Here is a 23,557-nt window from a genome sequence, read left to right on the forward strand (position 1 = left end):
ACTGCAGTCCCAGCCATCTGCCTTGACAGTCCATCGGCCAATACATTGTCCTTGCCTTTGATGAACTGGAAGTCCACTTGATAGTCTTGTAGGGCCCAGGACCACCTCTGCAGCATAGTGTTATGGTTTTTCATAGTCTGTAACCATAACAAGGCCCGATGATCCGTTGTTACAGTAAATCTTCGTCCCCACACGTATGGGCGCAACTTGTTCAGTCCACACACAATCGCTAGGCACTCCTTTTGGACCGACGAATAGTTTTTCTCCCTTGGCGTCAGCTTGCGACTCAGATATGCCACTGGATGTCTGGTGCCTTCTCTCTCCTGCAGCAAGACGACTCCCAGCGCGAGGTCTGACGCATATGTAGCCACGATGAATGGTTGCTCATAGTCTGGTGCTATTAATATGGGTCCTTGGCCCAAGGCTTGCTTCAGCAGATCAAAAGCCTTCTGACATTCATCCGTCCATACCACACGCTCAGAACACTTTTTCTTTGTCAATTCATGCAAGGGGGTTGCTATTTCCCCAAAATTTTTCACAAACTTCCTATAAAAACCAGCCACACCTAGAAATGCCCTAACTTGCTTTTTGGTTAAGGGGATAGGCCACGATTGTATTGCCTCCACCTTGCTCCATAAGGGGGTGATTTTCCCACTCCCCACCTTATGTCCTAAATAGACCACCTCCTTCAACCCAAACTGGCATTTCTTCGCTTTTATTGTGAGGCCTGCCTTTCTTAATGCCTCTAATACTGTTGTCAGGTGTTGGACATGCTCAGGCACCGACTTGCTAAAAATGGCCACGTCATCGATATAGGCCACTGCAAAATCTGACATGCCTCGCAACACAGTATTGATTAGCCTCTGAAACGAACTTGGTGAGTTCCTTAGTCCCATGGGTAAGGTCACAAACTCATATAACCCATCTGGTGTACTGAAGGCAGTTTTGGCTCTGGATTGCTCGTCTAGTTCCATTTGCCAAAATCCTTTACAGAGGTCTAACGTAGAGATAATGGTTGCTGCCCCCAACAACTCTAACATTGCGTCCACCCTAGGCATAGGATACGCATCTGGGACAGTAATTTTATTGATTAGCCGATAATCAATGCAAAATCTTGTCGTTCCATCTTTTTTCGGAACCAGGACAATACTTGAGGCCCAGGGACTGATAGATTCCCTGATCACTCCTAGTTCCAGCATATCTTCGACCTCCTTTTTGATTTCACTCAAAACTTTCCCATTCACACGGTACGGCATAGATCTGATTGGGGCATGATCTCCAGTATCAATGGAATGTTTGGCTATACTGGTTCGGCCAGGTCTATTGCTGAAGAGATTCCCATAGTTTTTCAAAACTCTCAGAATCTCTTCCTTTACTTCCTCCTTCACCTCCTCTGACCATTCCACTTGATCTACCCCTCATTTGTTTTTGCTTTCCTGTACCAAATCCGGAAGTTCAGGCCCACTTCCCTCAGGGAATAAGGTAACTTGCAACACCTTTGCATCCCTGGTATGGTAAGGCTTTAACATATTTACATGAACCACTTTGTTTTTGTTTAATTGGTCTGTGGTAATTACATACGTCACTGTGTCAAGCTTATCTCTTATGGTATATGGTCCCACCCAGTTAGCCTGTAATTTGTCATGTTTCCTGGGTATGAATGCCATAACCATATCTCCCACATCATACACACGTTCCCTGGCTGTTCTGTCATACCAGTAACTTTGCTTCTGCTGAGCTTGACTGAGATTCTCTTTCACAACTTCCATTATTGATGTTAATTTATTGCGGAATTCCAATACAAAATCTACTACAGATGTTTTGTACTCTCCCAGGGTTCCTTCCCATGAATTTTTTAACAATTCCAAAGGTCCCCTCACTTTTCTAGTAAACATCAGTTCAAAGGGTGAGAAGCCTGTTGACTCCTGAGGGACTTCTCTGTATGCAAATAAGAAGCATCCCAAACGTTCATCCCAGTCTTGTGGGTGATCTTGAACATAGCTTCTTCTCATGCCCTTCAAAACCCCATTGAATCTCTCAGTTAGCCCATTAGTGGCGGGATGGTAAGTAGTAGTCTTTAGATGTTTTAGACCACAACATTTCCACATACATTGCATCACTTCTCCCATGAATACACTGCCTTGATCCGTCAGCACTTCATGAGGGAAACCCAGCCTCATAAAGATTTTTAATGAAGCCTCTGCCACTACAGGGGCTTCTACAGATCTTAGTGCTTCTGCGTCTGGGTACCTGGTGGCAAAATCCACCACCACCACTAGATATTTCTTGCCATGCCTTGTGGGTTTGGAAAAAGGGCCCACCAAATCTATTCCCACTCTATAAAAGGGTTGTCCAATTATAGGAAGGGGCTTTAAGGGTGCCTTAGTCTTTACTCCACTTTTTCCCACCTTTTGGCATATACCACAAGATAGACAATGTTGTTTTACATCTTTGGAGATATTTGGCCAATAATAGTGTGCAGCCAATCTCCTCTTGGTCTTTTTTATTCCCAGATGTCCTGCACATGGGACATCATGGGCTACCTCTAGCAATCTGGTTCTGTATTTGCTAGGTACTATCAATTGCTTCACTGGTTCACATTCATCCTTTCTCTCAGCAGGCATCCACAGTCTATATAAAATCCCATTCTCACACACAACTTGATTCCTCAGTTTGTCAGTGAAAGGAATCTGTTGGGTCAGGGCTTGCTCCTTTATTTGCTTCAAACTGGTATCCTTATTCAGTTCTTCTCTGAAATGCTCTGTCTCTTCCTTATTAGAGACCACTTGATACAGTTTGTCTCCTTCAGCAGGCCTGCTAGTGGTTGCTATGGTGACCTGAGGCTCGCAAACAGATTCCACCCTGTTTCCTTCAGCCTGTGTTAACATGGCTTCTGTTTCTTTGCCAAGTTGCTGTCTGGTCACCACATATATTTTCCCCTGTGCCCCCATAACATCTCTTCCCAGTATCACTGGTTCTTGTTGTTGGGCATTAATACTGACTATATATTTTCCCTCTTTATTTCTCCATTTCATTTTCACTAGGGCTATGGGTAAGCTTTCTGGATCTCCCCTCACTCCTTGGATAGTCACTGTTTCCTGAGGTAATATTTCCTCAGATTTTATTAAATCTGGCCTCAGCAATGTCTGAGCGGCACCAGTATCAAGCAATGCCCAATAATTTGCCCCTTGAACACACACTTCCTCTCTTAGACTCGAATCCAAGTCTTTTACTTCTGTCCAGTTTATCTGGCAGAACTGAAACTTTTTCGCTGTTAGCTCTTTTGGTTCTATCTTTACTGCCCTTGTCTGAGCAGGATTACTAATGGAGTTGGCAACCTCACATTGAAAACGTAGGTGCCCCAGTCTACCACATTTATAGTATAATTTCTCCTCTACTTTAGGGTACACAGATCCACTCTGGGGTGTCCTGTGCCCTTCAGATTTTACTGGAAGACTCACTCGCTGTGGTACCACATCCTTTCTGCCACCATTATATGGTTTGGGTTTAAACTCTCTTGATGTTTTCCCCCAGCCAGCCAGTTCTATTGGAGGCAAAGTGATCCGCCATCTCTGCGGCCTCCTGCACTGATGTAGGGGAACGGTCTTTGACCAGGAGCCTTATTTCTGGTGGTAACTGATGGAATAATTGATCCAGTATCATGAGGCTTTTCACCTCTTCCACTGACTGAGCTTTGGCACTACTCATCCACTTTCCAAATATATCCATCAACGTTGCTCCCAGTTTAACAAAAGACCTCCCTGCTTGGATCTGACAGTTTCGAAATAACTTTCTAAAATAGTCAGGTCCCAGTCTGAATCTTTTGTAGACTGCCTCTTTAAACTCAGCATAGGTGACGGGCCTGTCTGAGGGGAAATATTGGTATACCTCAGCCAATTCCCCTTTGAACAGGTTTGATAAATACTGCATGTATTTATCTTCAGGTAGCCCCCACAATTGAGCTGCCTTTTCAAAGGTTGTGAGATAAATTTGAGGATCTTGACCAGGCTCATAGACAGCAAAGTCCTTTGGAGTAATTTTTATTTTTGCTCCTTCTCTGTCTTTCCTTGTCTCCTCAGAGTGAAATTTCTCTCTATCCAATTTTAATCTTTCCCCTTGTATCTCAGCATCCACTCTCATTCTCTCTGTTTCCATCCTCAATCTCTCAATTTCCAACTCCCTCCGCTTGTCTTTTTCCTCAGCCTCCATCCTCAACTTCTCAGTTTCTAACTCTCGCTGTTTATCTTTCCCATCAGCTTCCATCCTCAATCTCTCAGTTTCTAACTCTCGCTGTTTATCTTTTTCCTCAGCCTCCCATCTTAACTTCTCTCTCAAATACTCTATATAACCGGGATTGCTTAAGTATCCTTCTGGGATCTCTTCCCTGAAAGGTTGTTTTTGCTGGGCAGTTGCAAATCCTATAAGTGCCACCCTCAATTCATCTACCCCTTTACCCTCGTGAGGTAAATTGAATGTTATGCACTTCTCCACCAGCTCCTCTCTTTTCATCTTTATGTATTCAGCCATTTTGTTGGAGTTCACACACTCTTTGCCAGTCACTCTCACAAGTAATCTTTTTTTTGCTATTTCTGTTTGCCACACCACTGTTAGGGATTCTCTAGTATTCGTACCACCGCTACACCCAACAACTGTGATGTATTCTCCTTTGTTCGTATCCCACCTCTACTGCCACCACGTGTGACGCCCTTCCCTGGCTCTCCCTGTCAGGTTCCTACCTGCTCGTGGTTACTGCCTGTCACTAGGCACCACCAGGGACTCCACCAGTCCGGACTGTCCTTTTTATGGTTTCTCTCCCCACTCTAGCACAGATCTCAACAGATCCCCCTGCTAGGCAGCACCACCAGTCACGTCCTATAACCAGTATTCCCAGAGACTCTGCCTGAGTCTCTCTATCAGGTTACCTCTGTGACTGAGTGCTTAAGCTGTCCCCAATCCCTTTGATCTTTATATATAATTCTGGTTTGCTCTGAATACTTGTGGTGTTATATTATCCCCTTCACCACTGCCACCGTTTATTACCCTTCAGCCTTGGTATTTACCTTGCCCTCCCTTCTGGTCTGTGAAACCCCAGCCAAGGATCAGGCCTTTGGTAAACCAAATATATTTATTAAATAACAAAGATAACAAGATTACTTTATAAAGGCACTTAAGCATATGGTTTCATCTATCCCTGAGGTACTGGTCTTAGTATTAATCCGAACTCCACACTCTCCTCACATCCACCAACTCTCCACCCAATCTCCTCTCAAAAACCCACCAAAACAACCCACTAACATCCACCCAGATTCAACTGTCATCCTTCCATTTATACTCTCCAGCCATCCAAACACTCAGCCAATCATCCAGCATTCTACTGCCCATTCACTCCCCCCTCCTCTTTCACTCCACTTACCATGTATCTTCTATTCAAACAGCACTTACCATATATACACTAATACAGGAACATCACAATCTACTCCAGGTTTTCAGGATCAGGGAGCTAAGTCACCTATGTTGGTTCCGGCAACTAGGAGGGTCAAACTACGGGCTAGTATAGCCTGGCCTCCCAGACCACACCCTCCCCCAGCTGCTGCTGTTTAGGTTGTTCTGAAAGTCCTTACTCTTGAGCAGTTCCCTTACTCATAAGGTTTCCTTTACTCCAGAGCTGCATGGTGACTTTGGGCCTTCAGGCATACCCTTTGTTGTTGACCCAGGCTTGGATCTTTAGGCACCTGCACTCTTGAGGACTAGGAAGGTGGCTTGACTTTTCCCTCTGATGCCACTGGGGGCTCATCTGCTGGCAGGTGGACTGGAACCCACACCAAGGGCATCTCAAGAGGATTCTCTAGAGGCATTTCTGGGGAGCCCCCCCCGATTCTCAGGGTTTGAGGCTGACAATGGGAGACTCTGCCTGCTCATCCAAGTCTTTGGTCAGTGGGAAGTCATCTGAAGAGTTTGCGTCTGGCACTGGGTCATGGATGGTCATGACATTGAGTGATGACAGAATATGCTAGGGGAGACTGAATCCTGTGTTCTCTGGGAGCAGATTCTAGTGTACAGCAGGAGGGGACCAAAACTCCTAGTTTATTTTTGAAGAGAATCGAGAATACTTGCAAGTTTGTGTGGGGAAGTGCCAAGAGTGAGGACATCAAAGCATCTTTACGGGCTTCTTTGCTAAGCGCTGAATGATGTAGGGTTTTCACATTGAACCAAAAAGGCTTGAATTGCTGTTTTGTTTCCCCTTCGTCCTAGGCCTCTTATTGCCAAAAAGAATCCCAAGATTCCTATGTCTAAAATGATGACTATCATGGGAGCCAAATGGCGGGAGTTCAGCGCCAACAACCCCTTCAAAGGGTCAACAGCAGCTGTGGCTGCTGCAGCAGCCGCTGCTGCAGCTGCAGTAGCCGAGCAGGTGTCAGCCGCAGTGTCAGCTGTCACAGCTTCACCTGAGCCACAGCCGCTGCCACTGCTGCAGCCTCCTCCTCAGCCTCCTCCAGTCCGCAAAGCCAAAACCAAAGAAGGCAAAGGTGAGTGCCAGGGTCCTTGGCCCTTCCAGCAGAGGGTGTGTGTACACATGTGCACAGAAGTGCATTAGATAAAGCTGCTAGCTTGTTCTGTCCAACTTTCCTTTGCTGTAGAGACCAGACTTATCTGCAGTGTTATGAAATTGGAGGTCTGGGGAATGGGGACTAGTAGGATAGACTGAGTGTGTGTGCATGTGTATCTGACACAGTTTTTGGTTCCTTGGGAAAGGAGTGGTGTTGAGTTGGTGGAATCAATGAGATCAAGAGCCAGGATGTAGGATCGTGTACTTTGAGCAGTTGGGCTGGGAGCTGCCTTTCAGGTTCCTCTTGGAATGGTGGCTTGGAGCAGAGCATTCTGGTGGCCAGGGCACCTCAACTCTTACCTGGCAGATTTTCACCTTGGATCTTGGCTCCCAAAAATCCATGCTTCAGCACACCAGGACTCTACTCTTCTCCCAGAGAATTGAGAAATAACAAGTTTCAGTGCTCTCTAGTCCCGTCCCCCCGTGTTAATCTCACTTTCCTGTCAGTGGGAGGGAGGCATCCACATCAAGATTTACTTCTGCTACTTACCAGGACAGGCAGGATGACATGACATCAAATGAAAACACTTTGCTGACTCAGGAGGTTCCACAAATCCTTTCCCAGGTTCAGAGGAGCTTTTCATTCTGTATACTGACTGTATTGTATCTCAGCTTTTTACCTTGTCTTTCCACTATTTTTCCGCAGCTTTTCATACTAGCATCATCTTCTCCTTTCTGGTTTTACATATATGAAAACAAAAATATATGTCACCCTGTGCCTTTCATAGCTTCTTCTGTTCCCTTTGTTTTTCTGCTACCTGGTTACAGTGCTGGTGGGAAAAGGTCGGTCTTGTAAGGACATCAACAGAAAGAAGGAAAATTGGTTAGATCAGTGAAGATCAGGTTAAAAAGTGCAAAAAATAGGGCTGCTTGCCCTGCAGCCCCCATCCCAGTGGGTTCCCAATGAGGTTCATCAATGGAAGCTGATCACATTACAGGGAGTGCCCTGAATGCCCCTCCACTACAGCACAAAGAAACGGCATTGCTGTCTCTCACCAGCTGTTGTTGCTACTCTGGTCTCCTGGCTTCCTCCAAATGTCAAGACCTGCTTTGGTATATAGTACAAGTTTGATTGGGCCTTATCTGTGGAGAAGGGCTTCTTGAATGCTAATGTTTTTTCACTTGATGAGCAAGTGGTGCCATTTTCTGGTCTTGTTGCCAAGGGTGTTATGTAGCGACAGCAACCCCAAAGGGCCACTCCACTCACATGATGGCAAGCCACTGATAGTATTTCAGTCCCTGCTTTTCTCTGTTGCTTAATCCAACAGTATCTCAGCAAAGATTACATTTTGCTGGTTGCACCACATGGCTGATTACACTATACCCACTATTGTAGCGGCTTCTGGTGGTACTCCCTTGCCATCTACCCTGGATCTAATGCAGCAGATTAGGCAGGCTGTGGTTTAGGAACTTATACAACAGCTAGGTACCCCAAGCTATCTAAGTGCCTGAGAGAGGGGGCACTGTGGCACCACCACTCATCTCACCAAACCTCCTCAAACTTTTCTTTGGCTTCCCCACCTTTCAAACAGAAATCAGCAGGCAAAGGGGATGACATTCAGGGATCCCAGGTTCATTGCTGCACAGACATCTGGTGGCCATAAAGTTGCTAGGGGTTCTAGGTCTCTACAAAGTGACAGAAAGTGCTCAGGGAAAGGGAAGATGCCCCACAGTTCAAAAGGCATTATATAGAGGATTATGAGAAAGATTCTGCTGATCCAGGAGGTGACTGCAGGCATATAAACAGAAAAGCTTCCATGATTCCCAGGGAGTAAGGAAAATGGAACAAGTATGTTATTCTCCTACTGAGCAGTGCCATTAGTGCCCTGGATTGCAGGACCAGACTTCATAACCTGTGCAGCGAACATATAAGGCAGCAGTGTGTGAGGGGGTTTAGTGCACAAACCTGCTGTTAAACAAATCTAGTCCCCTCTCCCTTTTTTGTTATCATCAAACAGGAGTGGGCAGTTCCCCTATAGGGCAGGAGAGCTATTATCATGGCTCATTGGTTTTATTCTCTATCACAGCAGGTCATGGAGCAATTGAAGACACCCATAGTAGATGTGCCAGTAGCTGTGCTTCTCTCTGAAGCCATAATTTCAAAGGATGGGAATTCCACCCTCAAAGAAGCATGTGAGCACAGGTCGAGCCTGGTACTTCCTAATGGCCACAAGACCCTGGCCCTCAGGACTGCCTCCATTTTTTCTCAAGCTTCATTATTGTGGCTTGAGGATCTTCTAGCTAATGAGGAGTTGAAACGGCCAAACCTGAAATAGATTCTGATTAAGCTTTTCAAAACCTCCGCCTTCATGGCTGATGCTTCATTAGATTCCGTTCCATTTTCTGAAAGAGATATAGCAACCATGGTGGTTACTCCTCAGGCAATCTGACTGCACTATTTTTGGAGGGGATGCATTAAAAGATGTCTTAATGGAGATAAAGTTAAGAAGAAAGCAATGCCTTTGGCTCAAAAGAGGAGGAGATGAAGCAGTCTCCATAAGGGGCCTCTTTTCCTCTTTCTTTAAATTCTTCACAGCCCCCTCCCAGTATGGGATTTTAGACATGACAAGCCATTCTGGTCTAGGTCTAGTTCTAGTTCCAGCCAAAGGGTCAGGGATCAATTGCCTCCCAGGGAAGTTTCTCCAAGGACTCCAGACAATCTAGACACAGTTTGGGTATTTATTTTTTCAGTTATTTTTTTTCCTACTTTTGAAAGGTTTACAAAAGATCTCCAACGTGGGATGGCTACACTATAGAGTTCTCCTCAACACCCAGAGACAAGTTCCAACCTTCTCCAATGTCAAAGTCTCCCAAAAATAGTCTATAGTGGGAAAGGCCATTGCCCATATCCTAGCCATTTGGGAAATAGACCTAGTCCCCCCCAGAGGGATGGCACACAGGGGTCTACTCCATTTTCTTTGTGGTCTCCAAGAAAGGGGGCCATGGCATGCCATTCTGGACTAGCAAAATGTTTATGACATACTTCAGGTTCAGGATGGAAGCCCTGAAGTCCATCAGAGAAGCCTGCTATCTAGGGGAGTATTTTGCTTCCATCAATTTGACAAAATGTACCTGCCACTGCCGCTGCCCTTTGGCCTTACTTCTGCTCCTTGAGTTTTTTCCCAGCTCATGATTTTGGTGGTTTCCTCTTTGTGTCCCCACTCAAGTCATCATTTCAACAGCAGGTGTTCCAAGACATGCAGGGCATCATTAACACCCTTCAGTCTCATGGGCTTGTAATAAACTGGAACAAGAGACATTTCTAGTTAATTCAGCACTCAAGGGCCCAGATCAACACAGCCATAGGCACTGTGTGCTTTTTAGCTGAGAGGAAACAGAAGCTCAGGGAGGAAGTATCCATTCACACAGAGGATAGCATGGTCCTGAACCATCTCTTGGCCTATAATCTATGTATCAAGATTTGCCCATGGGCCAGGTTCCATACTCATCCCTCCAGTAGCTCCTGATGCCTACATAGAAAGATAGTGTGCACAGGAGGACCTATTGGAGGTTTTCAACCCTCAATGAGATCAGGAAGCTCTTTCGATGGTGACTTCAGCCCCAGAACCTTGACAGAAGGATCTCTCTTCAAGAGTTGTCAAGTGATAGTGGCCACCAATGCCTGTTTGTTTTCATGATGGTAGGGCACTCTTAGGATCAAGTGATCCAGGGACTCTGGGCTTGGCAGAGGCCTCTTGTATCATATGTTAGCTGGAACTTGCAGCTGTAGGCTTGGCCCTGCAATCCTTCTCCAACCTGACCCATCTGCTGGTAAGAATGGGAAATGCATCAATTGCCATGGCAGCACAAGATCAAGATCTTTCACAGCCAAGTGAAGTGGGTTCTATTGTGGGCGCAGTACAACCTGAGTTCATGATGCGGCACATCAAGAGCTTGCTGTAATCACAGCAGAACAGACAAGCCATGGTCCCATGGAGCTTCTCAGTCATGGTGTTCAAGGTTCTAATATGGAAGAGTTATCCCCCCATTGTGGACTTCTTTGCTTCCCTTCAAAACAGAAAGATTCCAGGGTTCTGCTTGCATTACCTTTCTCCAGGAGCAAGAGACTTTGATGTTCCCACAACCTGTGGCCTCTGGGTCTTTTATATGCATTCCTGCCAATACCTGTTCTACCTAGAGTTCTGCAGAAAATGTGGATGGAGCGAGCATCAGTCACATTGGTGGCTCTTTATTAGCATGAAGGCTATGGTTTTCGGAACTGAAATAGCTAGCTGTCAGCAGCTCCTGGTTCCTTCTCTGTCAGGGGCTGGTATTTCATCCAAATCCAGCCTGGCACTGATTAGCTGTGAGGTCCTTGCCAAGCCAGGTTATCTGGAGCAGGTGATTCAGATCATCCTGTTCTCTTCTGCCCATTAACTGTTACGATCTATGAATCATCATGGAGGGTGTGCAGCAGGGCAAGAGTAACACTATTAAATACAGGTCAGCAGGAGTAAATGAGACATTTTTCCAAGGAGGTCTCAGCATGGGACTTAGACCTGAACTACCTGTGTTGACAGGTGGCAACCCTGTCCTCAGTGTTTTTCTGGCTATGTAACCATGTTGTTAAGGCACTCACGAGGAGCTGTCTGAGCCTCTATGTTAGTTTTGCTGAAGCTCCTCTTCTGAAGGTGGCCTTCTTTGTAGTGATCATATTAGCACAGCTTGTCTCTGAATACAGTCTTTCTCTTTCAAGGGCCTCCTGTGTATTGAAGAAAAGGATAAAGTGATTTCAGACCCATCCTTTATCCTTAAAGTTAATACTCTTTCCATCACTCTCAGGAGCTAATCCTTCCTTCCTTTGGCCCTAACCCCTCTGAGAAGTTGGCTTGGCAGAGATTAGGCATGCGAAGGGCAGTAAAAATCTATTTCAGAAACATCATGTCCTTCAGGCGCTCAGATTGCCTGTTTATTATTTTTTAAAATCCTCCTAACTTGGGCCAAAAAATGTCTAAAGCCACCTTGGCTAGATGGATCAATGTATATCAGTAGTTTATGAGGCACAACATTTGCCCACACTCTCTAAAATCGTGGTGCACTGTGCCAGGGCAGTCTGTATCACTGCAGCCTTTTCTACCCATGCTCTAATATTGGAGACATGCAGGAGTGCAGCCTAGTCCTCAGCAAATACTTTCATCAGGCATTATAAAACACATGCCTGTGCTTTGGCGTCTTGTTATTAGGAGTGCACTACACCACATACTGCTACTGTCTTAGTTACCAGCCACCTTCAGTTCTTCTATGAGAGTGAGTGAGTCTATTATTATTGATTTATATACTGCTTGCATGTTGTAGTGGCTTCTAAGGGGTTTATAAGCATAAAATCAATAATAAAATCCATATATAGTTAAAATACACAATTAAAATATTCCATCAAAACAATAAAACAAGCTTATTAAAAAGCATAACAATTAAGCAATTAAAAAAGCAGGAAATGCTTATCAGTTTTGCACATGATACAAAATTGGGAGGGATAGCGAATACCCAGGAAGACAGAAACAATATTCAAAGGGATCTTGATAGGCCGCAGCATTGAGCTGAAAACAACAGAATGAAATTTAACAGGGATAAGTGCAAAGTGCTACACCTAGGAAAAAGAAACCAAATGCACAGTTATAACATGGGGGATACTAGCTCAGCAATGCTACATGAGAGAAGGATTATTGTTGATCACAAGCTGAATATGAGCCAACTGTGTGATGTGGCTGCAAAAAAGGCAAATGCTATTTTAGGCTGCATTAACAGAAGTATAGTTTCCAAATTGTGTGAAGTATTAGTTTCCCTCTATTCGAAACTGGTTAGGCCTCATCTTGAGCACTGAACCCAGTTCTGGACTCCACACTTTAAGACGGATACCAACTGTAACAGGTTCAGAGGAGGGCAACAAGGATGATCAGGAAACTGGAAACAAAGTCCTATGAGGAGAGACTGAAAGAACTGGGCATGTTTAGCCTGGAGAAGAAAAGACTGAGGGAAGATATCATAGCACTCTTCAAGTATATGAGGAGGGCCAGGATCTCTTCTCGATCATCCCAGAGTGCAGGACACCAAATAATGGGCTCAAGTTGCAGGAAGCCAGATTTTGACTGAACATCAGAAAAAACGTCCTAACTGTTAGAGCGGTACAACAGTGGAACCAATGACCTAGGGAGGAGGTGGTCTGTTTAACACTGGAGGTCTTCAAGAGGCAGCTGGCAGCCACTTGTCAGGTATGCTTTAATGTGGATTCTTGTATGGAGCAGGGGGTTGGACTCTGTGGCCTTATAGGTCCCTTCCAACTCTATGATTCTAAAACAGTTGAATCAAGAAGTTCACTTTCAGGGAAATGCTTGCCTGCACAGAGTCAATGGAATGCCAATATAGGAAAGGCCTCTTATATTTCAGCATGAGGGCATTCTAAAACACTGGTGCCACCAGTTAAAAAGCCTGCCTCTATGTCCTGCTTGCGGGCTTCCCCCAGGCACCTAGTTGGCCACTGTGAGAACAGGATGCTGGACTAGATGGGCCACTGGCCTGATCCTGCAGGCTCTTCTTATGTTCTTATGTTGTTGTTGTTGTTGTGTGCCTTCAAGTCGATTACGACTTACGGCAACCCTATGAATCAGTGACCTCCAAGAGCATCTGTCATGAACTAGCCAGGTTCCATTTGCTGATCTTAATACCATTACTGGGCAGTGGAAAGAAGTTTCTAGGTAACCTTTTCCAGAGTTATTTAGGGTTTTATACGTAAGTAGCAGGACCTTAAAACCTGGCTCAGTGGCTAATAGGGCAGCCAGTGCAGATCCCTTAGTACTGGCATGATATGTGCCTGATAAGGAGCACTAACCACCCAGGCTGCAGTGTTCTGCACCAACTGTAGCCTCTGAACCAGCTGAAACGGAAGCCCCATGTATCTTGCATTACAATAGTCCAAATGTGAGGTTATCAACATGTGTCGCAATGGCTAAATTTTCCCTATCCAGGAAAGGGTGCAGTTGATGCACCAGCTGAAGCTGGTGCTAGGTGCTCTTCACCACAGAGACCAGCTGGGCCTCCATGGAAAAAAATGATTCCAAGGGCACCCTAAGCGATGTACTTGTTCCTAGAGGGAGTGCAACCCCATCAAGAACAGGCAAACTCCCCAATCCTCAAGCCAGAACCACTAACCCACTGTGTCTCTGTCTTTGCAAGATTCAGTTTCAGTCTATTAGCCCTCTTCCACTCCACCACTGCATCAGGGCCACTAGTTCAGCTTATGCATGGCCATTCCTGACTCAGAATTAATAGAAAAATCGGGCTGGGTGTCTTCAGCAGAAGGATACCATGGTCAATGGTATCAAAGGCCGCTGAGAGATTCCAACAGCAGCAGCAGGGTTGCATTCCCCATCTTTCCCTCAATATGCTGTTGGATATCTGGATGCCTACCTCCCACTGGACACAGAATGAATGTTGCCCAGCTATGTCCCACTCTAGTCCAATGTGAAGGAGGCATCCAGCTCTGCCCTTCTTCAAGTGTCTGGGTACAAACTGGCAAATGGAGGCCATATCTCAGTGGAGACTCTGCTTTTTCTGTTCTCCTAACATTAATTTTTCCTCTAGTTTCTTAATACACACACTGTGTGATCGACTCAGCAAGGATCCAGAACTGGGGTAGAGCCTCTTGAGCCAGCAAAATGCTTCAATTTGGTGTCATGTGATCCTGCCTTCCCTGGGTGATGGCAGTAGTAGTAGTTGTTAATCCATATCTGGTTGCCTCCCTCACACTGAACCAGGACAGACATTCACGGTAAGCGACCAAGGCTCAATTCTTTCCCCAGAGGAGTGGAGTGTTGTGGGTTGGAGCAGAAGAGGACGGCATCTGGGGCATCTGGCTTCTTAGCATCTGGCACAGGGAATCTCTTGCCAAGCTGTGCCATCTGCTTGCTGCTTTGTAGCTTCACAGGAGCCCACATTCTCACCCCAGACGCCTATCTCTGTGCTCTTCACAGGAAGGGCAAGCACTGAGCACTTATGTGACTGCTTGCTTCCTTGCTTATTTATTTATTTCATTCAACAAAAGGTCCAGGCCACAAGAAGCGGACCAAGAGTCCTCGCATCCCAGAGATGAAGAGGAAGATGAAGGGGAAGAAGATGGCACCTCTGAAGATCAAGCTGGGCATGATTGGGGGCAAGCGCAAGAAGAGCAGCTCAGTAAGGCCCTCTCCTTGGTTGACAGTATGTGAATGTTGATTCTGGGCTTGCCATAGTGAAAAGAAGTGGAAGGATGGGCTTTTTTCTCTCCTCCCTTTTTTGGGACAAATGGGGAGGACTGAAGAACTATGTGTGGTTTAAAAGGAGACATCACAATTCTGTGCCAAAATGAGCCAATTTCTGTGACTTGTTTATGTTAAGTAAATTGTGCTCATTTGCATCCCTTTGATTATTTTGCTTGCTTTATGGTGCCTCTGCTAGTCATGGGAAGGGGTCGTGACCTGACCTCTGGTGACCCCTAAAGACTGTGTCTTTGGAGATTTCACCAAATGTTGCTATAAGCCCTGTAGCCAGGGGGGAAGGGGAATGGGAGCACCCCCCTGAGCTATGCCCCCAGATTTTGGGGGGAAATTGTCTTGTTTTTAACTTGTGACATGACAGACAATGACAAACTCCATTTAAAGCATGACTGCTGGTTTTAAGAAGAGGAGCAATTTAAGAATAGGAGCCTCTGAAAAAATCAGTGAATAAGGCAGGGTGAATGCACAACAAAAGCCTCATCTGGAAGAATCCCCAAAAGTCTGCTCACTGAAGACTTTCCCTCACTAAGGGTGGATTTTTCATGATCACAATCACCCTATAATTACTTAAGCGATCCTGAAAAAAACAGACTGTATAGTAACATGACCCTTGAAGAGTTAAATATTAGAACTTTGTATTGGGCTTTCCTTTGCTCTGCTTTTCAGTTTCAGTTTCAGTTGTGTTCTCTACTGAGCCAGCAATATAGAAGCATGGTTGGTTGCTTGCAGTAAGAAGTAAGAGTTTGTTTGTTCTGCAGCTATGATGAGTAGAGCAGGACTGGGTGCTTATTGCTAAATGGTGAAATAAAGAGATAACTTAAAGTGATCTTAAAAAATGCCTACCCTAAGGTACCCTTTACCCTTTTAAAGCACTCACTAGATACAATCATAGTGGCTATTTTTTTGTCTTTCCCTTGAGTGCTTGATGGCAAAAGATGAAAGGAAGATAAATATTGCTGTGTACACTATAGCTAGCTGGCTGGCTGGACACTTAGGTTGTAACTCAGGTCTAATTTCTGATTTTCCCGATATGTGCAGCCAGGGCCGGCTCCAGGTTTCTGAGGGCCCATGGGCAAAGGCTATCAGGGGACCCCTTGCTCTCTTGCTTTCCTCTTCAAACCACACCTCCCTCTTGGCCTCACCCTTTTAAAGTAAAACAAAACCCAAACAGAAAGACTGGAGTGACATAGGAATCAGACAGGAGAGAGAGAAAAGGAATGCCAAACCTTCTGTAAGTTCATTGGGGGCATTCCTGCCATGGCTCCAGAGTCCCTGCTGCTTGCCCTGTAGCAGAGCACACCATGCAAGGAAGCCTCCTCTTCCTCCTTTGTTCCCTTATGATCCAGCCTGGCTTGGAGCTGCTGCCACTGCTCTTTCCTTCTGCTGGAGGGCATTTAAGGGGTTAATACTAGAGTAATTAGGAGGCAACTAGCCTAGACCATCCCAGCATCAGCACGGAATGAGACACTTATGAGTTGAGGAGACCCTCTGGGCTCAGTTTTTCAACTCCATGGTATTAACCCATCAATTTCCCCATCTCGTGAATCAGATAAAAACAAAAGCTAGTGGGGAAAAACACTTCCTGTCCATTGGAATAGGATAGGATCAGCAACAAGCAGCAGATCCCATTCCACTGGGGACAGTGAGGGGCCCCTCTGCATTCGTGGGCCCTCGGCCAGTGCCCCACCTGGGCCACTGCTGGAGCCGGGCCTGCGTGCAGCTCGGCATAAAGCCTTTTCAGAGTTTCTGGGTAGAAAAATCAATCCAGCAATCTGTAAAAAAATCCAATTGTTTTCCACAATTAGTTTCCAGTTGCTTAGTTGGTCCTTTATATAGCAGTGAGTTAAATAGTTTTCCCTTGATTGTCCAACAGGAAGGAAAATCTAAAGTTATTTATTTATTTATTTATTTTATTTGTTTCATTTATAGACTAGGAACAAGACTAGAAAGAAGGACTCTTAAGGAGGAGTTAACAAACATTCTCTATAGTATTTATTTTCTCTCTGCCCTTCCCTAAACTTGTAGTATGAACCAATTTGTTTTTTGGGTGGAATCTAAAACTGAGATACCTCGTGCAGCATCAAAGCCAAGCTCAGGAGCTCATTGTCTTTAGCAAAGGAGTTCAGTTAATGAAGAATCAGAACACAGGGATAGACCACAGGTGAAAGGGGGACTATAGCTATAGGCAAAGTCAAGCTTTTGAGTCTGGTATTTCTGGGATCTCTCAAAAAAGGGTGAGACAGTTCCACAGATTAAATGTCATTTGTATAAGTTAACACACTCTCTGTGTGGAGAGAGGTGGGGAAGGTCACTGCCTTTCCCTTCCCCTGGCCTGGTCCTCACATCCGCTCTACTGGGGAGGGAGGAATTGGCTGGCACTATGTGCATCTCCCCCCCCCCCAAAAAAATGCCTTGCCTAGAAATGTGGCTGCCCCACCTAACAAGGAGGGCTGGCTACAGGGCTGCTTATGATGCCTGCGCACTGTTCAGCTTGTCCTTGGAGCCATCAGAACTCCCCCTCCCCTGCAGCCATGAGATTTTTCTTATGGGTTGTAGTAGTGAAGTGAACTCGACTCGACTTGGTATGACTGTAGGTGTGCTTGTTCCCTTGTAACATCTCCTCCATTTTCTTCTTGCCCCCTCACCTTTTCCTTGTAACTCACAACTGTGTTTCTTGTATCAGTTGACACTGAACAGGAGGGCTGGATGGCAAGTCACCTCCTTTGTTTTCTTCCTGCTTGTTCCTTGCGGCAAATGTTAGCCTCGGGTACCAACCCCCGTCATCACACTCGCCTTCCCAACAACCATTTCCTCTCCTGCCATTCCCCCTTATTTTTTGCCTCTCTGTATGGGCCTTTCCTAATGGAGGGCCGCTCCGGTTATGTACAGCATTTGTTTCAGAGTGACGAGGTGGAAGAGCCAGAGGAAGAATCTGACCTCGACAACTCCAGTGTTCACAGCTCCTCGGTGCGTTCAGACAGTTCAGGGAGGGTGAAGAAGCTCAAGCGGGGCAGACCTGGACGGAAGAAGAAAAAAGGTGAGTGCAGGCCGTGGGTCAGAGCATGGCACATAAGTGAACAAACCCCTTTCCCAATGATGCAAAGGATAAGGCTATCAATTTATTTTATTTATTATTTATTATTTCAATTTATATACCGCCCTTAGCAGAATAGCTCTCAGGGCGGTGAACAAACAAGATAAAATACAATATATCATAGTAAAAAATCACAAAAACATTTACAAACAAACAACAGAAAGCACAACAAAAACGAAATAGAACACAAATTAAGAAGGATACATGTTAAAAGTAGAAAGATTAAGAAAATTAAAAGATTAAAATGCCTGGGAGCATAAAAAGGTCTTTACCTGGCGCCGGAAAGATAGAAGTGTAGGCGCCAGGCGTACCTCTTCGGGGAGGCTGTTCCACAACTCAGGGGCCACCACAAAAAAGGCCCTAGATCTAGTAACCACCCTCCGGGCTTCCCGATGAGCTGGTACCCGGAGGAGGGCCTTAGATTCTGAACGAAGTGAACGGGTAGGTTCATAGCGAGAGAGGCGTTCCACAAGGTATTGAGGTCCCACGCCGTGTAAGGCTTTATAGGTCAAAACCAGCACCTTGAATCTCGCCCGGAAGCAAATAGGGAGCCAGTGCAGACGCGCCAGAATAGGTGTTATATGCGAAGACCGACTGGTCCTCGTCAATAGTCTGGCAGCCGCGTTCTGCACCAGCTGAAGCTTCCGAACGGTCTTCAAGGGCAGCCCTACGTAGAGCGCATTACAGTAATCCAATCTTGAAGTTACCAGAGCATGAACAACGGAGGCGAGGTCGTCGCTGTCCAGATAGGGGCGTAGTTGGGCTACCAGACGAAGATGGTAAAATGCATTCCGAGGCCACTTGGGCCTCGAGAGACAAGGAAGAATCGAAAAGAACCCCCAAACTACGTACCTGTTCTTTCAGGGGGAGTGTAACCCCATCCAGAACAGGGTGAACATCCACCATCTGAGCAGGGAAGGCGTTCACCAGCAGTGTCTCGGTCTTGTCTGGATTGAGTCTCAGTTTATTAGCTCTCATCCAGTCCATTATCGTGGTCAGGCAACGGTTCAGCACATCAACAGACTCACCTGAAGAAGATGAAAAGGAGAAATAGAGCTGCGTGTTAGTTAGTTAGACTGCTAACCCTGATGACTGTGTTCTACCCCCACTATTGGAGGCAGTATGCTTCTGAATATCAGTTGCTGGAACCACAAGCAAGAACACTGTTGTGTGCAGGTTATGTTTTCAAGCTTTCCAAAGGCATTTGGTTGACCACTGTAAGACTAATTGGGCCACTGGCCTGATCCAGTAGGCTCTTATCCAGTAGGAGCTTTTGGGCTGGAAAGAGACAATCCTACTAGCTTTCCCTTGAAAAACAAAATGACAGAAGAAGCAAACGCTCTCTATTTCACTCAGCTGTCTGGGCAGAAAGGCTGTTTCCCCCCTTGAGTTCCCTGTTAGTGTATGGCTAAGGAATTCTGGAAAGTTCCAGCCATGCCCCTTTCCCACATTCTTGTGCCATTCACAGGCCACAGTAGGTCTGCAGGAAAAGTATGCATTCAACCCACCTTTGTGTACTGGAGGCTATGGCATTAACCATGCCATCGATTACTTGCGGATATGAAAGAATGGTGAGGCCAGAACTTATTTCCTGAGCAGGGGTTCCTTTCCACTCTTTCCCAGTACCACCGTCCTTCATTATGCTAATCACTCAGAAGTGAGAGTTTGCCATCCAGCCTCTTTTCCCTTTCTGGTGAACAGTCACTACTTTTCAGCTATGTCCCCTCTTGGGTACAACTGGTAAATGTAATTTGTTTCATGTCCCTCAATTTCTAAGGGAGGAAGGCTGATGACTAGACCTGTCCTGCCTCAGGTAAGGGAATAGCTTGTATGTAGCTTAGAGTTTGGGAAATGCCTTCATGACATTCTGCTTCCTCTCCACTTCTCGGCCCTGCAGTTGCTGGCGAAGAAGAGGCAGACGGCTACGAGACAGACCACCAAGACTACTGTGAGGTGTGTCAGCAGGGCGGGGAGATCATCCTCTGCGACTCATGTCCCAGAGCTTATCACCTGGTGTGCCTGGATCCGGAGCTAGACAAGGCCCCCGAGGGCAAATGGAGCTGCCCCCACTGTGTAAGCTGCTCACCTTTCTTCCTTGTTCTCTGCACACTAGCACCTCCCACCATTTCCAGAGAAGGAGCTAGCCTGCTGTATTGTAGCCTCTGCTCTGATGCAGGATCCATGCTATTCCAGCTTAGGAGTCCAGGATTCTGTGCTTAAAAAAAAAAATCTCCAAAATGTCATGATCTGAAAATTCAGATTCTTTAACTGGAACAGATCATGCAAAAATAATGAATTTGCACTCACTAGTTCATGTGCTTCTGACTGCAAAACAGCCCTGTTTTTGTCCCTTTTAAAGTAGTGCTTGGGTTAGGGATGGTGGGAAAAGGGACTTTGGGGGGTGCTGTGTGCATAGGGACAAGGAGACAGGGTCTGGGGTTTAGTGAAAGGCAACTCTGGGCCTCCTCAACGATAAACACCCTTGTTAAAGCTAAGACTCTTCCACATGTTTCATTTTCCTTTCCTTGAGAATTCAGACTGTGTAGAAACAGACTGTGCCAAATGTCTGAGGTTCATCAGAATAATTGTTGGATAGGCTCTGGCTTCTGTTGTTTAAACCTCCAAGTGCTCCTGCCTGCATGGCCCGTATATCATAATCCAGCTCTCTCTCTCTCTCTCTGGTTGTGCCATGTCCTTGGCTTGCAGGAAAAAGAAGGGGTGCAGTGGGAGCCAAAGGAGGAGGAGGAGGAGGAGTACGAAGGGGAGCTGGACGACGCGGAGAAGGAGGAGGAGGATGATCACATGGAGTACTGCCGCGTCTGTAAGGACGGCGGCGAGCTCTTGTGTTGTGACGCTTGCATCTCCTCCTACCATATCCACTGCCTCAACCCACCACTTCCTGAGATCCCTAATGGGGAGTGGTTGTGTCCCCGCTGCACGGTGAGGGCACTGGGGGGGGGGCAGCGGGGAGAGCACAATACTGGAATTTGGGTGAGAGAGGAAAACAATGGCTGGGCAGTGAGGGAGGGCAAGAGAAAGACCAGCCACATCCACCTAAGATGCATTTATTCTAGAGTAAGGCTCACCAGTTTCATAGAGGGCTGCCTCCTAGGCAAGGAGGTTTAGCAGATGGCTAGGCCCCCTGTGTGTTTGACAGCTTCTCTTTCCTGTTCCCAGTGTCCTATGCTAAAGGGCCGTGTACAAAAAATTCTGCACTGGCGGTGGGGGGAGCCTCCAACACCCATCGCTGTCCCCCTGTCGTCTGACGCCAGCCCAGATGACCCACCACCCAAGTCGCTGCAGGGGCGTTCCGAGCGTGAGTTCTTTGTCAAATGGGTCGGCCTGTCCTATTGGCATTGTTCCTGGATAAAGGAATTGCAGGTACAATTTTTTAAAAACACTTTTTAATTGCCCAGATATGAGTAATTAGGATATGTATACATCTAGAGATATAAAATATGTTTAAAAAAGTGCTATAAATATACACATTTAACAGGATAAGCAGAATAAATACAAAGATTATTCAATATATATTTCCCCCAATAGTGTGTAAGGGTTTACTTGATCCTGAATCCTCTCATTTATAGGAAATAAAATTCATTTTTCCAATAGAGGTATTATCATGTTATCTCCTCTCTCTGACCCTAATCATATTTGTGAGTTTAATTATTTGGATGTAGGTACAATTTTGATTGCATTGGGAGTGAAGGTAGATTTGGAATTGAGGCTCTGCCTTTGAACAAACAACTGCAGATCACTCCTTGCTTTGTCAGAGATTCCTTGCAGGATCCGACAACTGGAAATGAATTGTGGGACTCTGTTGTCACCAGTACACAGGCAGAGCTTGGAGCACTTGGGCATTTGAATCCTACGTAGTAGCACTCAGGTCTCTGGCCAACTTGAATTCTCTCTCTCTTTCCCCTTCAGCATAAATGACTTACTAAAGCAGGGCTATTGCACCTGTGGGCTGAACTTGACTCTTCATTCCTTCTCTTCTGCCTTGAGGACTGCCACTTGCCTATTGGCACCTCTCACTTGTGGAGGCTGCCAGCATCCCACTCCCAGCAGTGTAGTGCTGATGCCACTCTCTGTGGACTGGGCACGGGCAGCAAGGGAAGATGCATTGCTATTGTCTAACTGTATTATTTTAAACTGAATTTGAATTATTTTAACTGTATGTATGAATGGTTTTAATACTGTAAATAGTTTAATTCTATTTTAATCTAGACTTTTGTATGTTTTTAATTATTTATTTATTTATTTATTTAATTACATTTCTAGACCGCCCTATAGCAGAAAGCTCTCAGGGCGGTGTACAACAAATAAAATCACAATTAAAATATGAGCAAGTGTGGAAAAAAAATATATATAGTACAATTATAAAACATTAATAAAATTGCCATGGAGATTTATAAATTAAGATCATATTAAGTTTAGAATGTTAAATTAAAATATTTAAAAATTTACAAAATTTAAAAAGCCTGGGCGAAAAGGTAAGTTTTTACCTGGCGCCGAAAAGATAACAGAGAAGGCGCCAGGCGTATCTCGTCTGGGAGGGCATTCCATAGTTCGGGAATTATATGTGTGCTTTTATCTGGAAGCCGCTGAGAGTTCCAGTTTTGGAAAAAGGGCGGGGTAAAAATAATGATAATAAATAAATACATAAATAAATAAATATGCAGTGGCAGTGAGGAAGAGGCAAGGAGGGGAAGCATCCCAGTGGCCCATATGTTGCCTATTAGTGAGCTCAAGTTAGTAGAGCTGGGAAGGAGCTTCTTAAAAAAACTTTGGAGAACCACTGCCAGCTCGAGTCAACAGTACCGTTGGCCTAACTCTGCGCAAAACCATTTCAGACTGAAGAGTGATATATTAAAATGGGAGAGCGATAGGGACAACAGTAGCCAATGATGGCCAGAAGCACAATCATGTCCTGTCTGCTTCTGACTACTAGATGCTGAGCATAAGTATCATCATCGTGGTGCCCTGTTTGTGAACCTCCTTAAGGCATGTCCCTAGCCACAGGAGATTTAGGTCTGCTGGTGCTCTTGATCCATCATGGTGGAGGGTGGATGGCCACCTGTCAAGGATGCTGTAGTAGTGGATTTCATGCACTTTGGGCTAGAGATGGCTCCTGAGGTCCTTCCAACACTGATTTTGTCCTTATGTTCTCACTTCCTTATTCAGCTTCTCACCTTACCTCCTTCTTCCCTTTCTCTTCTGCCCTATCCCCACCCTCAAATTCCAGCTTGAGATCTTCCACCTGGTGATGTACAGGAATTACCAACGAAAGAACGACATGGATGAGCCCCCCCCACTCGACTATGGGTCAGGTGATGATGATGGAAAGAGTGAGAAGAGGAAGAATAAGGATCCTTTCTATGCTGAGATGGAGGAAAAATACTACCGCTATGGCATCAAGCCTGACTGGATGACCATCCACCGTGTTATAAACCATAGGTCTCTCTCTCTCTCTCTCTCTCTCTCTCTCTCTCTCTGTGTGTGTGTGTGTGTGTACGTGCGCTTGCATGTGCATACAGTTGTCTTCACACTCCTTATCACAACAATGCTGTAGCTCAAGGGTGGTAAACCAGCAGACCACAGGACAGA

General features: G+C 45.6%; 1 protein-coding gene across 1 annotated transcript in view; it reads left to right on the top strand.

Moving 5' to 3' along the window:
• Positions 1-23,557, top strand: part of CHD3 (chromodomain helicase DNA binding protein 3) — a 92,376-nt gene that overhangs the window by 25,852 nt on the left and 42,967 nt on the right. The window contains exons 5-11 of the mRNA XM_061589795.1: positions 6,253-6,527; positions 14,646-14,776; positions 17,746-17,893; positions 19,848-20,023; positions 20,657-20,890; positions 21,128-21,331; positions 23,196-23,407. Coding sequence (XP_061445779.1) covers positions 6,253-6,527; positions 14,646-14,776; positions 17,746-17,893; positions 19,848-20,023; positions 20,657-20,890; positions 21,128-21,331; positions 23,196-23,407 — 1,380 coding nt within the window. The remainder of the gene's footprint in view (positions 1-6,252; positions 6,528-14,645; positions 14,777-17,745; positions 17,894-19,847; positions 20,024-20,656; positions 20,891-21,127; positions 21,332-23,195; positions 23,408-23,557) is intronic.

The sequence above is a fragment of the Rhineura floridana genome, chromosome 11 (assembly GCF_030035675.1).
Source record: "Rhineura floridana isolate rRhiFlo1 chromosome 11, rRhiFlo1.hap2, whole genome shotgun sequence".
Taxonomy (NCBI): domain Eukaryota; kingdom Metazoa; phylum Chordata; class Lepidosauria; order Squamata; family Rhineuridae; genus Rhineura; species Rhineura floridana.